Genomic DNA, 17578 nt, shown 5'->3' on the forward strand with positions numbered 1-17578 from the left:
AACTGCTGGCGGAAATAGGACCTGAGCCACATCGCAAGTCAATGCTCTTTTTTTCCCCCTGAAAAACAGGAATGTTTTACATCCCTTGAACTGTGCCACTTCCCTTTCTGAATGCCTTCCAGGGTGCTACAGGCTTCTGTACATGGGTTTTAAATTCAATGCCTCTGTGAAGTGCTCTTGGCTCTGAGCCAATTCATGAAAATCATAACAAAAGGAAACTCTTTGTAGCATCCTAGGGATTTCTCCTTAGCATCCACTTCGATTTTAATAGGATTGACTTTGTTAAGATGAAAACAAGAACAAAAGAACAATTTTAGGATTACCCACTCTACTCAAAACCTCCCCCTGATGTTTTACAATGAAAACCCACCCATTTAGGACACATTGGGTTGAAACTTTGAATCTCTAGGAGTGCTTTGTTTCAGGTTCTCTTTTGGTTTCTTCCAATGTGGAAGATTGGAAGATTTCGGATTCCTTCCTCGTGCCCTGTCCTCTCTGCAGATCTCAGAACCCCCTCCCCATAGTCTTCAAAACACCTTTCCTGCTGACAGTTGCCTGTACCTACACCTGTGTCCGGATCTATGTCATCCACACCTGCTCCACACACATTCTCCAGGCCCATGCACGTGCTGAGCTAATTTAGTCCCTCTAAATCCTCTCCTCTTCCCTACCCTGGGTTTTATCTGCTGATTCCCTCATTCTTATAAAACACAGAAATACCAGAATTTACTGCCAATTTTCTGCATTAATGGGTTAATGGACAGGATCAAAGGCATATGTGGTCTGAAAAGTAGTGATTAAAATAACCAACTGTATGGTAAGTTTACTGTCACCAACTATCTTTCTTTTTTTTTCATGTTTACTTGTTTTTGAGACACACAGCGTGAGTGGGGGAAGGGCAGAGAGCGAGACACACAGAATCTGAAGCCCAGTGTAGGGCTCAAACCCATAAAAAAAAAAAATCCATCATTGTGGATGGAGGAGTAGGACTTTATAACTGGGCTAAGGTGCACACTATAGTACATTCTGGAGGAGGAGGAGAGGGGCAGCTGCAGGGCGGGAAGAGTGAAGGAAGAGGAAAAGTGAAACTAGGAAGGAGGCAAAGTAGATAGGAGGTGACAGTTGTCCTGCTGGCCACAGCTTTAGAACAGAAAATAGAGCCATGTGCTCAATCGCGAAGGACAATCTCCAGGCATCCTCTACAGAATCATAGCACTTCCAAACAATCCATCAGAGCAAAAGAATAAAAGGAATTCATTTATGGGTTTTCCCCATGAGAGTTTCACTCCCCTGTTCCTTCTGGTTTTGTACCTGGTCCCTCAGGACAGCCACTAAGGAAGCCAGATGTCATACCTCACTGAGTCTGGGAATACAGGACAGGGGAAGCCACAGCCTCTGTGAGTTTCCCCTGGATTCTCCTGTCTGGACTGTGGTTGTTGAAGCTCACACTGCGGTGGGTACAATGGTGGACTTACAGAAGTGAGCCTCTCCCAGGAAGGCAGATCCAGCTGCTGACATTTAGAAATGGGGCAGTGATGTTAGAGGGCGGGCCCTCTTTGTCCAACAAGTTGAGGGCCCAGAAAATCGGTAAAGCCAAGAAAACCTAGGAAGACTCATAATTCGGGTCTAATAAAAGTCGCTATTTTAGAAATGCCACGCATTTAATATCTGATATTCTGTACATTAGCAGGCCATTAATCTCCTGCCCAGATCCCCTGTGGTCACTTTTACTAGTTCAGGTTTCATGCACACATTGCTCAGCTACCGCCACCTTTTCGAGATGATTGCCCTCAGGCGCTGAAATCTGTGGTTCTGGGAGTTGCATTCTTTCCCTGCTCCCTGCCCCCGGAGTGGCTTCAAGGGAAGAAACATTCTGTGGTCCAGAGCTCCCCAGGGAATGAGGCTGAGCCTTCACCTGAAGCCACAGCCCTGCTCAGCTCCTTCTGCCGCCCCATCCTGCTCCCACACTTCACACTTTCCTCCTGAAAATGCTCCACAAATCCCCATCTTTGGTGGGCTGGTCCCCTGCAAGCCGAGCCCAAGAGAAAGAATGTGAATGAGGGGCAGTACTATGTCTCCAAGGGCCATTTTCCACTTCAGACTCCTCTCACAAAACGTTTCTTCCTGCCCAAAACATTGATTATATAATCCTCCTCAATAGTGCTCTATACCAGAAAGAATATAGCTGGACAGAGTGGTGGGGTTTTTTGTCTTTATTTTTGTTTTTTTAAAAGCAAGGATGCTGCAAAGCCGAGACAACAGACAAAAGAAAATGCCAGGGTTAAAAAGGCAGACAGAAGGCATCTTGTTGAGCACAGAAAGGTAGTAAACAGTTGAATAAGTCTCCATTAAGTGAAGTGAGTTTTGAACACGTGCAGATGTAAGGCCAAGGACTGCTTGAAAAACAGTCAGCTCTTCCTCTATAAAACACACAGATAGATGGCCGTGGCATGCCGAGTGCCCCCTGAGAAGCCAATCTGCTGTTTCTGTATACTGCTCCTCCTGCCAGTTCAGCGCGTGATCATCACTGAATAATTTAAATGTTAATTGATTAAATGCAAGGGCAAGACAAACCTGGGGTTTCTCCAAAAGCTAAGTTGAATAAGATGAATGCTCTGTGAGAGACTAAATAAAAGCAAGTCACAAAATAGGAGAGAACAAAATTCTGCTACTGGATCAGGTGCTAGAGACACAATAGTAAAAGACTGAAAGAAAACTGTAAAGATCCAGAAGGAGCCAAACTCTTCTATAACAATCTGAGCACAAAGTTCTTTGGCCATTTTCAAGAAAGGAAAATTGGAAATACCGGGTGCTGCCCTACTAAGTTTGTGCAAGAAAGGTAACAGAAAATCAAGCAATGCTCCACACTCAGAACAAGGCCTTGACCCCCTCCAATCAAAACAAAACTAGAAAGTAGATAGACTTTTGTTATTTTAATTTTTAAAACATTTAAAATATATCATTTGGATACTTTTTTTTTTTTTTTTTTTAATTTTAATTAGACCAACTACCGGGCCTGATTGTGTCAGATGTAAGGGTTTCAAGGAAAGTAATGCCATGAATGTGGTGGCCTCCCCCACAGACAATGTGAGACAAAGTATCTGTAACACAGAAGCAGCAGTAGTACCTGGGAGGGTTGGGGTGAATGGGGAAGGGGGTCAAAAGATCCTTCCTTCCTAAGGTTGGTTCAGGTTTATCATCCAATTCTGGTATCAGAATCTCATTCTACTGTGGTCATGGTTGCTATATTTAAATACGTCTATTGTATGGTGACTGACATATTCAATGTTCATCATTCTCAGTATGAGATTAGCCATTTTGCCTCAATCCTTCTGTCTTCCTTACAATTCCAGAAGTAAAGAACCTTTCTTGTCCCTACATATCAAGATGCTGGGGTTGAGTGACCTGTAATGGAATATCAGAATCAAGGATTTGGTGTTAAAAAAAAATTGGGCAAAACGGTCTTTACAAGACTTATTCCTAGCTGTGTAGACTGCTTAGGGCTTTTATCAAGTGATGCTTTATAAAGGACTGCTTTCTGACAAGTACTTGTGCCTACGTGCACCTGAATTACTCAGCTATTAGTCCTTAGAATTTAAAGGTGTAGCTAACTCAACCAGCTGGCGCACGAGACAGAGAGGACCAGGGCCTCGGTCTGCATGCACAGCTTATTGGGTCATTTACACAATATAGTGGTTGTGAGATTGACTTTTTATCAGTGAGCTTTCTCTATAGTTCAGAGTCAATTCTGCCAAATAACCCTTGTTTGTAAAGCTTCATTGTTCTGGCCCTATCTTCTACTCCCAAACCATTTCTAGTGTCCAACAATGTTAAAGTTCTGAGAAACAAGAGAAAATGAAATACCTCAAATTTATCCTGACCTCCTAGGAAACAGGATTAGATCATCCTTTGTACGGTTCCCCCCCTCTGTTGTCCACCAAGCATAACTGTCTTTTCTGCCATTGAAAACCTACAATTTGAGCATCTCCTATGGGTCACAGGCTATGCAGGGATGAGTCAGACAGTCTCTAATGTCACAAAGCTCAATCTGGTACCAAAGATAGATGGATTATAGAAACAAACAAATCATAATACAGAGATACAGGCAGCAATAAGAACTCCCTGAGGGGCTACAGAAGGACAGAAGAAAGTTCTTGAGCTTAGTGAGGGCAGGATGTTAAGGACAGCTTCCCAAAGCATTAAGTTTTGAAGGGCAAGAATAAGCTGTCCTATGAGAAGGAGTAGAGGGAAGTAAAGGGGAAAGATGTTTTCTAGGTAGACAATAAAACAAAGATACAGCCACAAGAGAGAACACAAATAACCAAGCAGGCCATGTAGAAGGGAAAATGCTGGAAAGGTGTATGCAAGGGCCAGATCTTGTAAGCCACACTAAGGAAATAGAAAGATAATGATGAAGTCAGACTTGTCTTTCAGAAAGATCCCACCAGTGGGATTGTAGCAGATAAATAAAAGGAGCCAGCCTGTAAGCATCAACAAAGTAAACGTGGCAGGAAAACATTTAAAAGCAAACTAAATACTGTGAAATAGAGAAAATGTGAAAGGGACGCCGTGACAGACACTGGTACCATTTCCCTTCTTCTTTGCTAGCAGAACGCTTTCTCTGCCCAGCCCTGGCCAAGACGTGACCACCTCTAGCTAATGGAAGGGAGAAGGTCCAAAAAGGGTAAATGAGATGGCCACACTGGCTCAGTGTGGGAGGGACAGTCCTCCACATTCCGGAAGGAGGAGCTGGGGTAGTGACCACTGCAAAGAGCTAGAACCCAATCAGAATTTCCCAACTTTCCTGGAAATTGAGAGTCCAGCAACTAGTCCTGTTCCCACAACTCTTGAGTATGGAAACCCAATTGTAATGCCTGTACATCTGCCTTTCACTCCTTCTAAGTCTTAGCTTCACGGAAATAGGAAAGCATGGCCAAGCCTCTTGCACTGCTCTGTCTCTGAATTGAACTACTGAAATCAAACTGCAGGAAAAAAAAATTCCATACTGATTTCAACAATGGACCATAAGCAGAAGTCTGTTGGGAGGACTTCTGTGGCAACTTTTGTGTTCGTGTAAGAGGGATAGTTATAAGAGCAGAATTTCAGGGCAACCCCCTTCCTTCTACTTTCTGAGCACTGATTTCACGCTGCAGCTGCAGGAACCACCGTCCAGATGTGAAGAAACAAGTGAGAAGATTAAAAAGTCAACATAAGAAGGATCACAGAAATTACAGAAAGAGAAAAATTTGGGGTTTGTAATGATACAGTTGACTCCAGCCTGTTCTGGATTCTCTACCTTTAGATTTCCTGCTAATTAAGGAGTACATTTAAACTGCTGTGACTTGGGCCTACAAGTGTTTGCAAGTACTGCAAGGTGACATGAAATAAAAATATCTTTTTTTCCCTGACAGAGAGCTACTGACGGAGGAAGTAGGTGCCATTTTTGTCTACATAAATAAATCAATGGAAAAAAAAATCTCTCTTCCTACTACAACAAAATATTGGCAGAAGTGGTATCCTATTTTAACAAAGTCGAGTTAGAGACATTCATCTGCTTGCTAATGGTGGCAAAACCACTTTTAATCTTGAAGCCAAAGCAAGCATCAGTAATGAGCCATTAGAAGTTTGTAGGAAGTTTAGTGTGCCTGGAGTTTTCTGTAGGAAGAAGTTTCTAACAGCAGAACCACATTAGCCTTAAAAGTCCTTTCTTCTTAGTGTCAGCATTAAGTGGAAAATACTGATGCTCAGCTGAAGTAGTATCTTGCACATATGAAAGCTTTCTAGTATACAACTAGAAAAGGGTTTGGCTAAATTTTACTCTCCAGGGCCCGTTTGTCCTTATTTCTTTCTAAGAAAAAAAAAAAAAAGAGTAAATGCTTGTTTTCAAAAGGCCTTTGAAAATAAGGCGATCAAGTAGTAAAGTAACATCATAGTATATAACTAGAACTCGCATATTGGTAGAAAGAATGAATTTGACAAGTCATAATGCAATGATGTATACTTCAACATCATAAGCTTAGTGTTGAATTTATAAAGTTAAGACTAGGGATGCCTGGGTGGCTTCGTTGGTTAAATGACTTCGGCTCAGGTCATGATCTTGTGGTCCATCAGTTCGAGCCCTGCATCAGGCTCTGTGCTGACAGCTTGGAGCTTGGAGCCTTCTCCCGATTCTGTATCTCCCTCTCTCTCTGCCCCTCCCCTGCTCACACTCGGTCTCTCTCTCCCCCTCAAAATAAACAAACATTTAAAAAAAACTTTTTAAGTTGAGACTAGAGAAGAGACAATATACAAGTTTTAAGTTGGTCTGTAGACCTTTCAAAAGCAGAGTAAATGAGTTTGGCTCATTCATACACACGAGTGTACTGGTCCACTCACAGATCAAGCTGCCCAGATGCACCTGGTAAGGCAGCCTCTGCTCAGTTCTTCTTATTTCTATAGCTAGGAGTTCTCCTGGGGGTTTTCTGGGTTCAGTACAGATACTGGAACATTCCGGGAGGGACAATAGGAGAGAGTGAGAGGGAAGTTGGGGGCAGGAGACAGACACTGACCAGTGCTGATCGGAGGCATTTTTGTTCATGATCTCATCTAAAGCAGTGAGGTCCAGGCCCAGCACAAGTCACTGTGCAGTGATGACCGCTTCTCCTTGCATTAGCTGATCTTCGGAGAGTAAGGATTAGAAACCACTTTCTTCTTTGAGAAATATACATTCTCTCATCTGCTCTCCTCTCTATCAACCCATCTTCTGGTAATTCCTCCCTGTCTCAATCCTGTCCCCTCTTATCTTTCTCTAGACCTTAACCCTTCTCCTGACCCAGGCCGCTCCCTTTCTTTCTTTCCCTGTGCCTAAAAACTGAATAACATTCCTTGACCCTGTTGTTCCCACGACTTGTGACCCTAATTCCCAACACAATTACCTCTTGAGCCGTATCTGGGACCATATCTATTGCCACTCCTCACTGCATCCTGACTTTAAAAGTCCTGTGGGGTGCATGGGTGGCTCAGTCGGTTAAGCATTCGACTTTGGCTCAGGTCACGAGCTCATGGCTCGTGAGTTTGAGCCCCGCATTGGGCTCTGTGCTGACCACTCAGAGCCTGGAGCCTGCTTCAGATTCTGTTTCCATCTCTCTGCCCCTCCCCTGCTTGTACTCTCTCTCTGCCTGTCTCGGTCTCTGTCTCTCTCTCAAATATAAAACATAAAAACTTAAAAAAAAATAAAAATAAAAATTCTGTGAACCAGATTCTCTTTACCAATACTGAAATCATTTTTGAAAAGCCCCCATGACACAAGTAACAAACACAAAGTCATTCTTAAGCCACATAGGAGACATTAAGCTACTCCTCTTTTGCCATAAAATGGGATGTTGTCTACATTTGTGGGGATCTTGGGTGGGGAGAATTGGCAAGTCAGAAGACAAGATTATGTAAGTAAATAAAGATAGATAAAAGAACCCTTATGAGCAAGGTTTACTAGGAGGTCCTATCTGCTAAAACAAAACAAACTATAGTTTTCTCTCTTCTGCATTTGTTACTTCTTTTGGTAATATTAGCAGCTAACATCTCAGTGCTAGTAAGCATACAATAATATTATATATGTTGTAAATCTAAACACAATCATGTGAGGTACTCTAATTTCCTTCTTAGAGACGAAGACACTGAGGTTTAGAGGGGTTAAATAACTTGCCCAACATCACAGTTAGTGAATGGCAAAGCCAGGACTTCGAACTACATCAGGCTCGTGACTTTGAGGCCTTCCATTAACCACTGCTCTACTATGAAACTTTACAAGTGGCCTCAGTGATTCATGACCCTTAGGTTATTCCTCAGAGAATGAGCTATCCAGGAGCAAATGGCTCCTTCCAGTGCGGCTTTAGCCTTTTTGAATCTTTGCCATTTCAGTTTTGGCCCTGATTCGAGGAAGTTGTTCTCTCTTAGCAAACGGTCAGTGGTGATTATAAAACTATGCGTGGTTTAGGAAAGAGATTAGTGTAGTAATTCCAAGCACCCTCTCTGAGCAAGCAATTCCACTTGCTCAGCTCTTCAAATAGCATTAACTGTGCATTCTGTTAAATATTAGTAGTAGCTTCTTTCACAGTGTCCCAGGTTGGATGATAAATTATATGGTCACCCTACCTATATACCATTGCTGTCTTAGTCTTTATTAAACATTGATATCAACATGTAATCAATCTCCTCAAAGTCAAGAGTTTCTGCTAAATGTGTAGAGGACATTTCTGCCTCCCCAGCTATACCCTGCCTTCAGAGGAACTCTTCTTGGCCATTTCATTTCATTCTGGAAGGGAGAGGTGCTGCTAATCTGTGTTGGCCACAATGTCCTACTCTACCATTCCCACCAAGGATAGGGCAATAATCCAAGTGTGGCAAATCCTGGCACCCCATTCAAAGAGTGGGAAAGTGATTCAAGAAAGGCCAAAGCACTTCTGACCATTAAATAAGATCTTTTTCCACTAAGGCTCAGGCTGGGAGAACATGAAACTACTGGCAGCAATAAACTCCTGCGACATGAAAAGAACCATTTGACAGAAAGAAATCAATCAGTGCGGGGGTGGTACGTAGAGAGTATGATGACAAGCAGGTGAGTACACCAGAGCAGACAGAAGTGCTAGCCAATAAGCATGTCCTCATGGCCTTGGTTCTCACACTTCTTCATTCAAGCCTATAGACCACCCCAGTATCTTTCCATTTCATGTGTGCTAACCAAATCTCTTTTTTTGGCCTAAGTTAATCTGAATCTGGTTCCTATAACTTGCATATAAAAGTGCCCTGAAACCTAATCCCCCTCCCAAATTTACCTTCAATAATATTAAAAAATATGAAAAAAATGTTAAATAAGGTTTCATTTCTAACCTGACAGAATGACAAAGATTAGGTAGAGAGACAGATACCTACACACACACATATACATATATACATTTAATATTCAGTCCTGGAAGAGATGCTTAGAGACATATCATTGGCGATGGTATACACTGATATTACAACTTTCTGGAAAGCAATTTGGCAATATTTATCAAATGCCTTTAAAACTGCAAGAACTTCTGTAGCGACAAGCAATGGATTTAAGACTTAAACAAGGAGGAAATGTAATAGAAGGACACTGTGGAACTCCCGCACTGAAGGACAAATCTCCAAGCTTCAAAAGAGCAAAGGCCCAGACAATACTAGGAACACTGACAGCAGGAAGCCGGAGCCTTCTCGGGTTCTGTTACACAGGGACTCCGTTCCAACCAACTTCCACCTGACTAGATCACAGTTCTACTCCCAGACCGGAGAGACCAAGAATTGGTTCTATACTTCTCCTCTTGGAAAAGCCAGCCATGGTAGGGAGAGGGGGCAACGGAATATAAGATGTACAGTCAGCTCATTGGTATATTTCCACACGTGTACCTTTGCCTGCTGATCACACATACGCATTTCCAAACAGCCATAGCTGCCTTCACGTACCAACACCCAAATACTCTATGAATAATGGCAAGCTTCCTTACTTCCTGCACTGCGGGAAGCAGTCCAAGTTACACAAGCTGCTGTTTCCCCGAGTAATAATAGATTTCACAAGGACACTGCTCAATGAGATCAGCGCTTCTCAAACCATCTATAGTAAAGGAACAGTAAATTTTTGTTTCTAATCTGTCACGGATAAATTCACTGGGAAAATACAATAAAAATGAATTGCTAGATAAAAGAAATTAAACATAAAATGAAAGATTTGATTTTTTATTATTATATACAGTAGGCACAGGAACCTTGAGAGCGATCTAACAGAGTAATTTTAAAAACTCTATTTCTATACTTCCTGCATCATGAACCAATAATAAACAGTTCAAACACTGGCACCAGACTGCTGTTCCCTCAAACTCCTCAAAGTTCTACTTTAGATTATATTTATTCACCCTTAAATTCTGCTTCAATCTAGAGTCCAAAAGGAATACTTAACCACCATCAACATACTCTACACACAATATGGAGAGAAGACACTCTTTTCTAAGTCATGTCACAGCAATCAAGGAAATAGGCCATAGTCTTTCTATCTGCCACTTCTCCCAAAGCCTGAGCTGATAGTTATGCCTTCCCTTTTCTGTTAGCTATTCTGTGATCTCCTTACCTTCTACCAGTCCCTTAGCTGTATCTCTGATGGGTAGCCTAAACCTTGATTCTTGAACAGTTTCGATTCTTAGTAGTCTTACCTACATAGGGACAATGGTCTCCCACTAAGCTTTTCCATCAAAAACATAAAAGGACCACTAAGTTCCTAACAGATTCCTCCTAACGGCACAACCATAATCATAGTATTCTTACTGGGCATGGTTAGTCACCCTAGCTATATAGTATCCCACTTTTCTGCCATTTGCCCCTGGGATGAAGAACCCAACGAGCAGTCTTAGCTTCTAATTCAGAAATACCATTGCATCCAGCCCTCAGGTACAAAGATGAAGGACACTAAAAGCCACAGTGAGTAAAAATTGAGAGTGGCTTTATTATTAAACACCTCAGTCTCTCAGTCCACGGTTCCTAGATCACATCTTCCAGCTATGGGGAGACAGTTCCTTATTTTTTAAAGTCTTTTAAAATTTATTTATTTAGAGAGAAACAGAGAGAGAGTACAAGTGGGGTAGTGGTAAGGTGGCGGGGGGGGGGGGGGCAGACAGAGGATCCAAAGTAGGCTCTGTGCTGACAGTGGAGAGCCCGATGCAGGGCTCAAACTCACAAACTGTGAGATCATGACTTGAGCTGAAACCAAGAGTCAGGAGCTTAACTGACAGAGCCACCTAGGCACCCCGATAGTTCCTTATTTAGAACATTGAATCAAAGTCTAGCCAGTCTTCTGGGAAGTAGCTACATCATCAGATAGAAGATGCCCTGGATAACTGCAGTGCTAAGTGTTTAGAGACCATTCTACCACATTAGAAGGATTGCTGCTTCTTTGATAGAAAATATAGTGAATCACACTTGAATTAGTGCATAGCTTTCTTTTTTATATAAAATTTTAAAAATATTTGTATTTATTTTTGAGAGACAGTACAAACTGGGGAGGGACAGAGAAAGAGGGAAACACAGAATCTGAAGCAGACTCCAGCACAGAGCTGCTTGCTGGTCTCAAACTCATGAACCGTGAGATCATGACCTGGGCTGAAGTCAGATGCTCAACCAACTGAGCAACCCCAGCGCCCCTTTCTCTCTTTGCTTTTGATCAAGGAACTCCCTTCACAGCCAATCTGGGTGGGATAATGATTGCGTATGAAGCATTCAATAAGACTGCAGTTGGTGGTTCTGGCAAAAGCATGCCCAAGAGGGAGTGAAAGAGGGAAATAGGATTCCTTTCTATAGCAGAAGCAATTACATATAATCCAGCAAGGAACTGACTTGTCTTTGTTAAGTGTGATGCCACATCAGAGATGTGGGTTGATCTCTAAGACTAACAAAGAGAGCACTCAGCTGTGGCATAGTCTGGTTTGCTTTGATGAGGGAGAGGCTGTGCGGTGGAGTCTATACAGAGCCTCTATCCCTATTCCTATGGCTGCCTTATTCATGTTTCATGTGAATGTTCACCAGAAAGCCTTCACTGCAGAAGAGGCTCTCAATCACATGACTAGTCATTGATGGCATCGGTTCAGATCAGCCTCCTTCTCACTGCTTGCTCTATGGCCTCCTGAATGGTGTACAAGCAGTTTTCTCATGTAATTTATTTGCTTAATAGAATACTGGAACGCACACTTTGTGTAGATACTGGATCCCTGATCATAGACTCTAAAACTCAAGTATGTTCTTCATAAACTCTATTCTATCTTATCTACCTAGACACAACTTCTGAAACAAGTATCTTTTCCTAAAGAAAGCAAAGCCTTTCTCAAAGCCTAGGAGCTTCCATTGCAATTCTGTTAGGGTTTGCTACAGACACCATTCAGTATCCAGATCTGCCTCAGTCACTGCAAAAATCTCTTCCAATGAGGAGACGACATATGGACAGAAGTTACAAGAGTCAGCACCTGATTAAATAATATGTTAGGCAGCTTTTCTGGTACCAGCTCCATCTTTTCTATGGCTCAAGCTCCTGACAGACAAACTTGCCAAGGTTCCAGCTTTCATGAAGTGACTTCATCCCTGAGATCTCATAGTATCAATTCCTCCCACCACAGATGCGACTTCCTACTATACCATGAGTTTCTCACTACCTTTTTTTAAGTTTATTTATTTGTTTTGAGAAAGAAAATGGGTGAGTGGGGGAGGGGCAGAGAGAGGGAGAGAGAGAATCTTAAGCAGGCTCTGTGCTCCCAGCACAAGGCCAATATGGGGCTCAATCCTATGGACCATGAGATCATGACCAGAGCCAAAATCAAGAGTTGGACACTTAACCAACTGAACCACCCAGGTGCCCCAGTTTCTCACTACCATCTTCTTGATTTTCCAATTCATCTATTAACTGACTGCCTGCATTAAATTCCCTCTGTTGTAAATAATTGAAGTGGATGCTATTTTCCTGAAAAAACTATGTTTAGGTCAGCTAAGTTTACTCACATTAGTCACTGTGGGATTATAACACATTTTTTTCCTCTGGGTATGTAACGGGAATGTCTATCCTTGGCAACTTTTAGAATCCTCAAATTAACTACTTCCCTGACTTCTGTAAAGGCTATTTAGAGTAGGAAAAACAAATGGCAGCATTTTGCCTACCCCGTGCCTTCCAAATAGTTGATCAAAAGTAATACCATATCCTGGGATATTTTCAAGGGCTCAAAAGATGTATATGTGAATATTCACACATTCTCATCTAGTTCCTTGGTTTAGCCATTGCAACATTGATGGCAATTAAAGAATGAAACTTGTTTTCTATGTCAAAAAAGTATAAAAAGAAACAAAACAGAATTAAAAGGCTGGCTCATCAATTTAATTCCTGAAGACGCCATGTTTAATTTGAGCCAAAAATGTCTGCTTGTCTGACTTTTCCTGAGCCCTGAATACTGCACTGCCTTTGGATTTCTGACCACACCCGCTTGGAGTCTGCAATCAGTTGCTTTCAGTGTGACTCCTCCTAACTCTGCTGAGTTTAGGGATCCCATTTTCAGTGCATCTCTCTCCTCTGCAGTCTCCTCTGGCCTACAAAAACAGATAGCAATGTGCATTTTTTAAAGAGTTCTGCAACCTGGCTCAGTAATCTGTTTCTCATGGGAAAGAAGATGCTTCTGAGCCCCAGGAACAGAACAGAATGAGAGGTAGGTGGGCTAGACACATACACATATATCCAAACTAATGTTCCTAGTTCTGGCAGACTTTAAAAGCAAGAAAGGCTCCAGAATGATAGAAGGGCCGATATTCAGTCACTTGGAGTAGGACTGAATTCAGCAATGGTTTGCACTTAACCAAGCCATCAAACTTGAAATGAAAGCAGGCCATCTAGGTTAGCTCATTGAACAGGGACTGCCTGGGGAGTATTGATGTAGTAATGATTTCAGTAGATCTGAACTTCTGATAGTTCCTCTGAAATGTTTTCTGCACTGTACCCTTTGTGGTATGTATGTGCTGAATTTATATTCATTTTTGTTGCCGAGAGAGCAATACTGAATAAAGATATGCTATTGGGCCATGTACAGGTTGCCAGATAAAACACAAGATGTCTAGTTAAATTTGAGTTCAGATAAGCTAATACTTTTTTTATTATAAGCATATTCTATGCATTATTTGGGACATACTCATACTAAAGGAAATCATTCGTTGGTTATCTGGAATTCAGATTTAACTGGAAATCGTGTGTTTTTATTTGCTAACTCTGGATCTCTATAGTTGAGGGGCATTTGGCATTAATTTCTTTTCATATAAAGGATACTTAGCTGCATTTGGCAAGGGACTGTAAAGAAGTGGTTAAGAACCAAGGCTATGGAGTGAGATTGCCTAGGTTTGAATCATATCACCTCCACTTAATGACCGTGACCTTGGACCAGGCCCAGCTACACAATTTGTGGCACCAGGGTGCCTCATCACCTCTACTCTTCTCCTTTTAGAAACAGCTATCCAAACACCTAGAGATTCACTCTAAGAGGTCCAGTTGCCTGAGGGTAAGAGGTGGAGGAGATATTTGGCTACCACTTATCATGAGCTTTTACATTTCTGTCCCGGAACACAGCAGGATGTCTCACTGTCTTTCAAGCCGGTAAGGTTGAATTGACTGATTCCAAATATCACTGTATATTACATGTAACTATATGCAATCCACCATCAGTATCAGTTAGGGTAGGGTTTTTGGTTTTTTGTTTTTGTTTTTTTTTTAGTTGCAACAGAGAGGAACTCAGAATAATAAACAAAACAGCAAAAACAGATTCGGGGAAAGAAGTCTAAGATAGCTCAAGCAAGGTCTGCACAAACCAGCTTCTGGAAGGAATAGAGTAGTGCAATGTCAAAACCCAGCTGCAGACACCTGAGCTCATTGCACCCTATCTTTTCTGCCTCTGTTTGCCAGGATTCTAAATCTTCACTCTTTTAGGGAGGTAGTGGTGGTCAGCTTCGATCTAGGTCCTTTATTCCTGGATCATATGATTTAGAGACAGAGACAGAGAATGATAGCACAGCCAGAGCCTCTGAGGGAATTGATGTAAGCTGGGCACACACCCCAGTTTGAGTCTATTTTAAGTTCTGCCCCAGCAACCCTGTTAGGACTATTACAAGAAAATAATCAGAAATATAATAGATGTATGGACAAGCCTTTTTGTTACAGTGAAGAACTGGAAGCAGCTTAAATGTCCAATAATAAGAGGAAGATTAAAATAATACGGGGAAATAAAATAAGATATGGAAATGTACATTATTTGAGATGACTCTGAAGGCTGGATTGGTATTTAATGTTATGGGAAGCTCTTGTATGAAATTTATGCTGCTAGTCAGGCTTTTGCAATGATCCCTTTTTATAAAGACTGGTAGGAAATACACTTAAAAATTAAACTCACTAGTTTCACCACACAGAGATAATTTTCATTTCCATAGTTAAGTAGCCTATACATTTTTCTATGAGTCTGGAAATTATTTTTTAATTAAGATTTCTGATTACTTACGAATCAAGCTGCAACTCACCTTTCAAAATGGATGTTCTCTGTTTCCTGACTTAGTGGCTTGAGAGAAACCAACTCACTTAGTTTCCCAAATGCACCACGCTTATCCCCACAAGTTATATTCTTTGCGGGTAGCATCTGTGAGTCAAGATCCACAGAAGTACCACATCTTTCATGAAACTCCAGTCAAATCCTAGTGATACCACGTGCTGCCTTGCTTTTCTATATCTTATTTGTAGCATCATTAAAACTTTACACAGTATATCTGTAGCTACTTTCAAAATCATGGAAGAGTTTCTAAATTCAGGGTTGATGGAGGGAAGGGAGAGAAGGTGGAAGGTAGCAGAAAAAGAAAATTTTAAATCGGAAAAACATAGATTATTCTAGTTTAAAGATGGGGGAGAATACAGACAACATTGGTAACCAAAAGGTAATGTGATCCTTGATTAGACATTCCATCAAAACATTGCTACGGGGCTTCTGAAACTGATGTGCATATGAATCACTGCATTCTTGTCAAAATACAGTGATGCCTAAACTAAGGGTTTATGGATCAAACCTTAAGAAGTAATCATCTAAAGGGCATTTTGAGAATTACTGGAAGATATCGGCTGTATTAGATAATACATCAATGTTTCATTTCTTCAATGTGATAAGGGTAAATGATTATATAACTTCATTTGTAGGAGATCTGTACTAAAGCGCTTAGGGGTAAAATGTCGTGATGTTTGTATCTTACTTTCAAATGGTTCAGCAACAAAATTATAAATAAATATGTATATGAGAAATAAAGAAAATTGGATAAAATAACAATTGAGGGTTCTTGGTGAACGGCATATAAGCATTCACCATACTTCACCTATTTTTCTGATTTTCAAAATCCTCAAAATAAAAAACTATGAAATTATTAGTAAAAATAATACATAGCCCTAAGCTATACCCCACAGAAATTGAGTCAATTCATCTAGAGTGAGGTCCAGGAGTTTATATTTTAACAAACACTCCAGAAAGTTCCGTCACAAGTGGTACACAGACCACATTGAGGACAATGTCTCAGACATTAGAGGGGACCATTGTTGCTCAGTGATTCACATCCTTGAGATGGTGAAGGTCTCCAGGTTTGAAATATTATAATAAACTCCAAGAACTAAGTTTGATTTGCCCAGCAGTCCTTGCCATCCACCTCCTTTCTTGGCACCTTTCAAGTCTTTCTCCAGGTTCACTATATGGAGACTGACAGGCAGAACGCCTACCTTTCAAAGGTGGGCATTTGTATTCATTTTCTATCCTGCATAACACATTACTAACAAATTTAACCACTTAAAACAACACACATTTATTATCTCAGTCTCTGTAGGTCAGGAGTCCAGGCACAGATTAAATGCATCTTGTGCTCAGTGTTTCACCAGGCTGTGACCACGGTGTCAGCCACAGCCACTGTCTCATCCAAGGCCTTAAGTCCTCTTCCAAGCTCACTAACCATTGGCAGAATCTGGTTCCTTATAGCTATAGCACTGAGGCCTTCAGTAACTAAAGGGCACCCTCCATTCCCTGGCACATGGCTCTCTCCACAACATGGCAGTTTGGTTCTTTAAGCTAATAGCAGAGTATCTCCACTACCTCAAGTCTGACCCTCTGTCAAAGAACTCACTGCTTAGGTCAGACCAACCCAGAATAACTCCCCTTATAGTTAACTCAGAAGCAATTGGTGTGGGACCTTAAGGACATCTGAACAATCCCTTCACCTTTGTTATATAATAGAACTGAATCAAGGTCTTGACTACCCAATCATATTCAGAGGGCTGGCCCACACTCTAGGGGATGAAATTACGCAACAGGTGTAGAGAAAGCAGCAAGAACCTGGGCCACCTTACAGTCCTGCCTGTTGCAGCATCTGTGGTAGCCAGCCTCTCTGATGGCCCTCAGCCATAATTCTGAATGCAGCACCTTAGACCACTCGGCCATCCTGACTTTCTACCTCAGCCATCATTCTATTCCTGGTAGTCAGACCCTTGTGTGGTCTTCTCACACACTCTACCAGGGTTGACCTGTGTAACCAATAGAATAAGCAGAAACAATGCATTACTTCTGAGATTGGGTGATAAAAAGCATAGTGGCTTCCATTTGGTTTCTCTCATTTGGATCACTCACTCGGAGGGAAGCCAGCTGCCATGCTGTGCCAGCAGCCTTGTGGAGAGGTCCACATGACAAGCAACTGAAGCCTCCCACCTACAACCACATCAATGAGCTTGGAGGCAGTTTCTCTCATCCCTTCAGATAACTGCAGCCCTGGTCAACACCTTAACCACAACACCGTGAGAGACCTTGAGCCAGAGCCATCCAGCTAAGCTGCTTCCAGGTTTCTGACCCTCAGAAACTCCATGAGGTGATAAAGGATTGCTGAGTTTGGGGATGATTTGTCATGCAGCAGTGGGTAAATCATATAATACCTGTCCTAGACCTTACTAGTCTAGAGTGAAAGGTACCAGTGTCTCCCTTCCCTAACAACATGGAAAAGCATGTTC

General features: G+C 41.7%; 1 protein-coding gene across 1 annotated transcript in view; it reads right to left on the reverse strand.

Annotated features, from left to right (window-relative positions):
• The window catches only part of HHLA2 (HERV-H LTR-associating 2), a 33797-nt gene extending 16779 nt beyond the window's left edge, over window positions 1–17018 (reverse strand). Inside the window, 1 exon segment of the mRNA XM_039244972.1 lies at window positions 16928–17018. Within this exon segment, the coding sequence (XP_039100903.1) occupies window positions 16928–17018 (91 nt within the window).
• Window positions 17019–17578: the final 560 nt, after the last annotated feature.

The sequence above is a fragment of the Hyaena hyaena genome, unplaced genomic scaffold (assembly GCF_003009895.1).
Source record: "Hyaena hyaena isolate Hyena2069 unplaced genomic scaffold, ASM300989v1 scaffold_251, whole genome shotgun sequence".
Taxonomy (NCBI): domain Eukaryota; kingdom Metazoa; phylum Chordata; class Mammalia; order Carnivora; family Hyaenidae; genus Hyaena; species Hyaena hyaena.